Source organism: Electrona antarctica (assembly GCF_951216825.1).
Source record: "Electrona antarctica genome assembly, chromosome: 5".
Lineage (NCBI taxonomy): Eukaryota > Metazoa > Chordata > Actinopteri > Myctophiformes > Myctophidae > Electrona > Electrona antarctica.
Window position 1 is genome coordinate 39,266,046 of NC_136810.1, and position 9,009 is coordinate 39,275,054.

The following is a 9,009-nucleotide window of genomic DNA, read 5'->3' on the forward strand; positions in this document are numbered from 1 at the left end:
TAGGAAACACTGGTTCTGACAGTGAAATGGTTCCTTACCATAGGTCCTGTCTCATTGTTTACTGAAACACTGGTTCTGACAGTGAAATGGTTCCTTACCATAGGTCCTGTCTCATTGTTTACTATAGGAAACACTGGTTCTGACAGTGAAATGGTTCCTTACCATAGGTCCTGTCTCATTGTTTACTATAGGAAACACTGGTTCTGACAGTGGGGGAAATGGTTCCTTACCATAGGTCCTGTCTCATTGTTTACTATAGGAAACACTGGTTCTGACAGTGAAATGGTTCCTTACCATAGGTCCTGTCTCATTGTTTACTGAAACACTGGTTCTGACAGTGAATGGTTCCTTACCATAGGTCCTGTCTCATTGTTTACTGAAACACTGGTTCTGACAGTGAAATGGTTCCTTACCATAGGTCCTGTCTCATTGTTTACTATAGGAAACACTGGTTCTGACAGTGAAATGGTTCCTTACCATAGGTCCTGTCTCATTGTTTACTATAGGAAACACTGGTTCTGACAGTGAAATGGTTCCTTACCATAGGTCCTGTCTCATTGTTTACTGAAACACTGGTTCTGACAGTGAAATGGTTCCTTACCATAGGTCCTGTCTCATTGTTTACTATAGGAAACACTGGTTCTGACAGTGAAATGGTTCCTTACCATAGGTCCTGTCTCATTGTTTACTGAAACACTGGTTCTGACAGTGAAATGGTTCCTTACCATAGGTCCTGTCTCATTGTTTACTGAAACACTGGTTCTGACAGTGAAATGGTTCCTTACCATAGGTCCTGTCTCATTGTTTACTATAGGAAACACTGGTTCTGACAGTGAAATGGTTCCTTACCATAGGTCCTGTCTCATTGTTTACTGAAACACTGGTTCTGACAGTGAAATGGTTCCTTACCATAGGTCCTGTCTCATTGTTTACTGAAACACTGGTTCTGACAGTGAAATGGTTCCTTACCATAGGTCCTGTCTCATTGTTTACTATAGGAAACACTGGTTCTGACAGTGGGGGAAAAAGGAAGTGTGTCTGTAGCTATTAGCCTTAATAGCCTACACCTCACTGTGCTTTTGTTTATGTTTTCTGTGCTTTGTGTATTATTTGAGTGAATTGACTATGGACATTTCAATAAAAAGTTGTTTAAAAAAAAATTCAAACCATAATATGCTTTCTTCAGTATTGTTTTTAAGACTTGGCTGAGCTGGTCAGGTAGCCTACCATCACTATGGAAACGTTGTCATAGTGAATTTGACAAGTCTAACAATCTAAGTTCATTCACACACTGAACAGCATGCACCTATAGGAGGACACAGCCATAACACCGGTAAGTCACTAAACTATCCAATCAAGACCAGCATTATGGAATGTGTTTGATTATATAATATTATAACAACTTCAGTTCAGATTATATGACGCACAGGCAATCACAGATTTCTCGTTTTTGCACTTGGTGGATATGGTTTCTGTTGGTGGGAGCGAGTGAGTGTTTGCTACTTTCAGCTTATGCCTGCACACAAATGTAGGCCAAGGCCTTTTTTAATCTAAAGGCATGAAAGGGGGCATAACTATAGCACAGCGTCATGTTTTAGCCTGCACAAATGGTAACCAATCTGGGAACATCTAGGTAATTTGGTCAAAAAAAAAAAAAAAAAATCTGTTTTGAGAGATTATAGCCTACTAGCCTACAACATGCATGTGGCATATATAGGCTAGTGTTTGAACTAAGTCTACTAATTTGTTTTAGCCTATATATTTTATAAATCTTCTTGTTTAATGAAATCCTGGAAAATTGTATAATAAAAAATTATAATGTACAATGCATGTGCTCTCTCTCTCGCTCGCTCTCGCTCTCTTTCTAGTTAATCATGTCAGTCACTAATATTTGGGTTGGTTCCTGGAGGCCCCATAAGCCCAGAGGTCCCATAGCAGCTCACTACGCAAGCCCAGGGCCTAAATATGCTCTACCTGGGGCTACAGGTAGCCACAAAATAATGTACCAATGTACACAATGCAATAAATGTTCTTCTTTAAAAAATACAGAAAAAGCCCTGCGGTATTCTGCTCTGCTAATGCAATATAGGCCTACCTGCAGTACTCTGTCCTCTCCCTATAGGTGTTAACTTTCACGACCCCACAAAACGGAAATTGCCAGCATTCAGTTTTGGGACACGCCATTGCCAACTCAGATCTGACAGCTCCCCTGGACCGAGATATCTGGTCCCTTCCAACGTCACCAGAGTCGGCCGAGTTGGTACTCCTGCATACTCACTCTATGGACGCACCCGGGACCCGCAGCTGTTCCAGACCCCTGGGCCAGGTTAAAAGAAAGAAAATGTGCTCATAAGTTGGTTTAGAAAAGGCTGTAGGCCTATTGGCAGATTTTCAGTGTGGTTTCACACGAAAACTTCAAAGGTATAGGCTACTGGTGGTTTCTAGACGCAGTAGGCCTATATTCCTGGAGTGTGTGTGTGTGTGTGTGTGTGTGTGTGTGTGTGTGTGTGTGTGTATGTGTCTGTCCTTCACACATCTTGAGAGCCATTGATCTGATCGACTCAACACTTGGCTGGCTTGTGTATAAGGAAGTGTAGTGTTGAGTTGAGTGTGAACTGAACTGTGATTCTATTTATTTATTAGATCCCCATTAGCTTTACTGTGAATCAAAGCAGCTACTCTTCCTGGGGTCTCAAACACATCATCAAAAAACATTTATTTCCATTTTATTACATTCATATACTATACACCATTCATACAATACAATACAATACAATACAATACAATACAATACAATACAATACAATACAATACAATACAATACAATACAATACAATACAATACAAATCACCAACTACTACATTTGATAGCTACAGTAGCTCTACAGACTAGTACAATCCAATCTTCAACATTGACATCAAAATAAATATTATATTATAATGGGATATATACCGGCAGCTCATATGTATCTCCTTCACATCTCTTGAGTGAACAAAAACAACTTCAACTTCTTCTTAAAACTCATATAGTTATCCTCATAGTCTAAAACAATAGGTCATTAGTTCCCCTGTGAACACACTGTGAACTGGTCCACTTTGAATGAGCACACGTTCTGAACAGTGGCCACGCCCCAAATGGGCACTGCACTAGTCCTATAGAGCGTCGCAGTCCCGCCTCCTACCCTGACCCAGGAAATGAAACCCAATGCATTATTCTCATAGACATTTCTTAAAGTATTTATTTAAAGACGGTTACGCCGCGGACAAAGCCAACTCGAGTCGTGACAACTCATGACAACACAAACAATATTTTGGACCAAACAAATAATTAGAAAGAAGAAAAAAACGCTTTTTTTGTTGTTTTTCTTCTTTGTAATTATTTGTTTGGTCCAAAATATTGTTTGTGTTGTCATGAGTTGTCACGACTCGAGTTGGCTTTGTCCGCGGCGTAACCGTCTTTAAATAAATACTTTAAGAAATGTCTATGAGAATAATGCATTGGGTTTCATTTCCTGGTCCAGGGTAGGAGGCGGGACTGCGACGCTCTATAGAGCATAGATATATATAAACTCTAGATAGCTCACCCGCGCTGTTGGCCAATGGAGAGCGACGTCGTTACGTGGCGGCCATCTTACCTCGGGACACATAACATTTGGTCTATGGGGCATGTACTCTTAAATGACCATAACTTGCTCAATTTTCAACCGATTTTCAAACGGTTTGTTTTGTTATAAACGTCAGAGACGTCCGCATACGTATATGCTTTTATACGACGTTCATATAAAAAACATAAATTAAGCAGATAAGCGTCCTGAATCATAGCCACGTTGACAACGTTTGTAATAAACCAACCCGTTTGTAAATCCGTCAAGATTTGAGCGAGTTATGACTGTTTCTGTTTGAGCTGCCATTGAACATACTGTACTGTAGCCCCGAAGTAAGATGGCTGCCGGGTGAACGACGTCAGAAACTCCGCCTTGAGCCATCTAGTGTTTATATATATATCTATGCTATAGAGCACCGAAGTCCTGACGTCACTGCCCTCTACTATCAGTAGAGGGCGCCAGTCCCTAGGTTTGTGTATTTTTTTTATAAGCATTGTAATCTCCATAGGGGGATTTTAGATCGCCTCATATAATAACTGTGTTTGAAAAATAAACCGATCACCCCGGCCTTTTACTCATATGGATATGAAGCATCGACTGAAGGTGGAAATGTACAAATATACCCAAAGAGTAACAAAATAAGCGTTAGAAACGAGCCAAACAACCCAGAGACTACATTTCCGGGTAGGAATCTCGAGGAATCTCAGGAACGCAATATGTTGACAGCTGGGCGTGACGTATATGCTCAGCGACATTGCATTCATATGTAGTTTCAAGGCTTTTGCGGTCACATTAATTCCATTTTCTCCAGAAACTGGCTGTATCAAATATGAATGGACATCATTAACGACGCACAGCCACTCACTCCCCTGACAGAAAGGCCGGGGTGGTCGGTTTATTTTTCAAACACAGTTCTTATATGAAGCAACATAAAATCGCCCTATGGAGATTTCAATACAAATAAAAAAATACACGAACCTGTGTGTTGGTGCCCTCTACTGAAAGTGACATCAGACTTCGGTGCTCTATATAACCAGCAAGACGCCCTGAGCGCATCCGCCTGGGTGATGGCAGACTGCTGGGTGAGCGCTGGCACTTTGGCATGGGGGGTCAGATCAACATATAGATAGAATGAATTCTGTACTAGCCAGATATGGAGTCTTGAGTGTACAGGGTTTGATGAGGTCAGATCAACAAGAGTTGCTGGCCGGCTCCACATATGCAGATCTAGGTGATGATCCAGTCTTCTCCATATATGGTTATCCAGGGTTAGATGAGGTCAGTGTCGTGATCTTCATATATGGACATGGCCATGGTGGCGTGACGTGTCACGAGGCGTGATGTCATGAGGCGTGGCCATATATCGAGGCGTTAAGGGTCTCCATGATGTCACTGAGGGCACGAGGTCAGATCCATATATGGAGATCTAAGGGTCTCCATGATGTCACGTGATGTCACAAGGCATGATGGATTGGCAACCATATGGTGGTGTGACGGACGCGAGATACAGGATTTCATAGTAAATGCGACCTTCGGTCGCAAATACACATTTTATCTATACTATAGAATTGTACCATTTCAGCAGTGTGGTCAACATTTCAATAGGCTGATGAAGAAAACACTTTGATTGGAGTGAATGAAAGTAAATGAAAGGTTGTGTTATATTGGACAAAAATAATGTTTTTCTTGGAGTTTTCACAACACATTCTTTCATGTGAATTTATAATTAAACTAGGAATACAGTAGGATGGTTAATTTAGAAATACTCTTACACTACAACTTCTTACAGGAAAATGAACAGCAAAATGCAGCCTCAAATCAGCCATTTGTATTCATGTGAAGAAGAGAGTACAGTCAAATATCTTGCACTAAAGCCTCACAACTTTCTTTTAGTGAATACAATCTAATTTTGTCCAATCTGTATGGTAGAGTTAATACAATATAAAATATTTTCTTTCTTTTACAATTTACACATTATGTTCATGCAGTGTTGACTGCAAGTTGACTGATAATTTGTCTGGTGTTTCAGATTGCTACTCCACGGACAATTCTAGAAAATCAGTTTTCCGCTGTGCTCCTGCTTACTCTATATCGGGCAGAACCAAGGAGTTTCACAATGACCAAACACCAGGTAATTACAGAGTTGAGCTAATTTATACTTCATTCACAACAACAGAAATGCATCACATTTTCCAAAAATAATTATGTTGTTTTGTCAAGTGACACAGTTGTGCAACAAAATGTAAATTAGGCTTTACACTGAACCACTGAACGAACAGCAGTATTCTACATTCCGTTGCTGTTGGGTGGAAACCACATTTATTTGTACAAAACGGTTACTTTGCAGGATTCAGATTCAAAATTAAGTGAGATAGGTTTCTGCATAACAGCAGCGATATGAAGGTGACATGGAAGTTTGAGGCGTTTCGTCTGGTTTCCAGGCTAGAACCCCTTTTAACAGAAAAACAATTATGATTGCTACTGCTGCTGGTGTGAATTGGATGTTACATTATTCTAGTTTTCGATGGGATTATTATTACACACAATTACACAAAATACTGTGGCGTGGTGTGGGACAGTAATGCTTGTCATTTCTCTCTGCACTGTATTTCTCCAAGGCCCTGCTGCCTACCTTCTGCCTGCCGTGCTCGGGCCCAGAACTGTGATCAAGACCACTGCTCCCAACTATAGTCTATGTGGGCGCAACAAGATTGGCAGCTTCCATGAGGACCTGCAAAAGGTCAACAAAACATGGAAAAGAGTATCTTTTGCATATAGTCTACTTTGGTCAGGAGTCAGGACCAATATCTTAAACTGGATTTGACTACTATTAAGTGTGATATGAGTGACTTTGCATGATTTAACCTTTGCAATACTGTCCAGAACGGACCTTTAGAGCTGCCTGTCTTTGTAACAGGGATGTGGCATCCCTGTGACAGGGCTGTGATATCATACTGATACGCATGTGTCTTTACCGGCCAAACATGTCAGAGCCACGGGTGAATCTTAGCCGGGCACGCATGTGTCTTTACCGGCCACACATGTCAGAGCCACGGGTGAGTCTTAGCCGGGCACGCATGTGTCTTTACCGGCCACACATGTCAGAGCCACGGGTGAGTCTTAGCCGGGCACGCATGTGTCTTTACCGGCCACACATGTCAGAGCCACGGGTGAGTCTTAGCCGGGCACGCATGTGTCTTGTCTTGACTGGAGCCACGGGTGAGTGTGAGTGCTAGGCGGCCATGTAAGTCGGACTGTGTACGTCAGACTAACGTCTGCCCCCCACACTGATGACTGATGACTTGATACTGACACGACTCATTGGTTTTATGAGATTATTACCATTTAAGAATAACCTTAAAGGACCACTTCACCACTTTTCAACCTATTTTAGGTCCTCACTAGGTCCTCACTAATAATCATGAAGAAATTGTGCCATTTTTTTCTACTCGGTCTGTGTCTCATAGGAGGGCTGTTGGCAGTTCAGAAACCGTCTTCCAGTGACATCATCGATGGGGAATACAAGCTAATCGAAACGGCAGGCTTTCTAGTCCTGAAAAGTTGCAATGCGAAAATGGAAGCCATCGTTCTCACGATAATGAAAATCGAATCATTTTTGTAAAAAAATGTTGTTTAAAAAGAAATCTGTCTAATGATGATGTAACTGGAAGACGGTTTCTATACTGCCCACAGCTGTCCTATGAGACACAGACTGAGTAGATTTTTTTTTGCCATTTTTTCATGATTATTAGTGAGGACCTATTATATGAAGATAGGTTGAAAAGTGGTGAAGTGGTCCTTTAATGATAAACACTGTAACTGACAACAATTTTTGGTTCATTATGTTTAATGTCTGATTTTCATTTAGATTCTTAAATTATATAATAATAATACATTATTATAATAATAAATAATAATAATAATAATAATAAATGTGTTGATGATTTATTCTACTTAGTACCTTTGTGCACTTCATGTTGTCCTCTCCAGACCCCTGGTCCTGGGACGTACCAAGTGGTGGACCCCTGCATCTACAAATACAAGCCTCCCCACTACAGCATGACAGGACGCAACATTATGCCTGGCGACAGCACAAGAACACCTGGCCCTGGCTCACACCACCCTGAGCAAGTGAGACATTTTAGCATAAATACAGAATCATAACCATCATTCACTTTTAAAAATAAAATAATTAAGATGAATGGTCTCTGCAATACACACAGGTGAAAGGACACATTTGTTGTCTGTGTGTCTTTGGTTCTTTGAAAAAGAAAAAAGAAAAACAATGCGGACATATTTTATTTCTCCATTTCACAGTATTTTCAGTGTTTTTCTTCATTCACTAACTGAAACCTTTTGTATTTAGGTGACTTTCACAAAAGTCAAAGCACCGAGCTTCACCTTTGGAGTGCGCCATTCACAGTATGTTGCACCTTTAATTGAGGATGTGGTGGAACGAGCACTTTGAAGCCTGATTCATACACACAATGGTGTTGCACGTCAAAAATAGCCTACCTACTCTACAACGTCATGTGAGCGAGGCTTCACCCTCGTTTTTAACATATTAATTAAATTCATACTCTGTTATTTCCTTATGATGGGCCTATTAGTCTCCTGTGAACACACATCAGCTATATTTTTCATATTCAGAATTTGCACAAAAAGAAAAAAGAAAAAAAAGAACTGATGGATGTTCACAATTCAGATCCACTATTTGTAGGATTTGAACTTAGGACCTTTGGACCATGTAGAGGGCATCTTAACTCAGTGATCTGTTGTACTCTGTTGTGCATCAAAAAGCCAAATAGATTGTTAACAAATGTTGTGTATTGGACCGTTTATGCCTCCCAAATGTTATATATCATACTGATCATAGGTCAACTTCTGTAGGTCATTTCTCCCTGATCTCACTCAAGTGTCTCACAAAAGTGATGACCACCTAGAACTGAAGGTCTATTTGGGCACGTTTCAACAGAGTCACAGGACCTGATGGACTGGACCTAATGTCTTAAACAGATGGCTATAAGTGAAGGCTATCTGCAAGTTATCTCTAAAGTTGGGACAGGGTCAGCGACCACAGGCCTCAGTTTACGGCAGCTCTATATTTCTCCTTAATTTAGCCATGCATTAGTATTCTTTTAAGGTTAACTTTGTTCATGTAGACAATATTAGTCAGTATAGTATGTGTCAATATAATTAATGGATTCAAGTTAAGCTATGAACAATACAGTGAACTCACAGTTCGGGATCTTTGACTTAGCTGTTTCCCCCAACACACACACACACACACACACACACACACACACACACACACACACACACACACACACACACACACACACACACACACACACACACACACACACACACACACACACACACACACACACACACACACACACACA

At 40.7% G+C, this 9,009-nt stretch overlaps 1 protein-coding gene across 1 annotated transcript; it reads left to right on the forward strand.

Moving 5' to 3' along the window:
- Positions 1 to 1,874: 1,874 nt before the first annotated feature.
- cimap1b (ciliary microtubule associated protein 1B) lies at positions 1,875 to 8,072 on the forward strand (the record flags this gene model as incomplete). The annotated part of the gene is made up of 6 exons (XM_079502320.1): positions 1,875 to 1,986; positions 2,123 to 2,326; positions 5,634 to 5,735; positions 6,223 to 6,344; positions 7,595 to 7,735; positions 7,971 to 8,072. The coding sequence occupies 6 exons, from the start codon at positions 1,875 to 1,877 to the stop codon at positions 8,070 to 8,072; spliced, it is 783 nt and encodes a 260-aa protein (XP_079358446.1).
- Between the last annotated feature and the right edge of the window lie 937 nt (positions 8,073 to 9,009).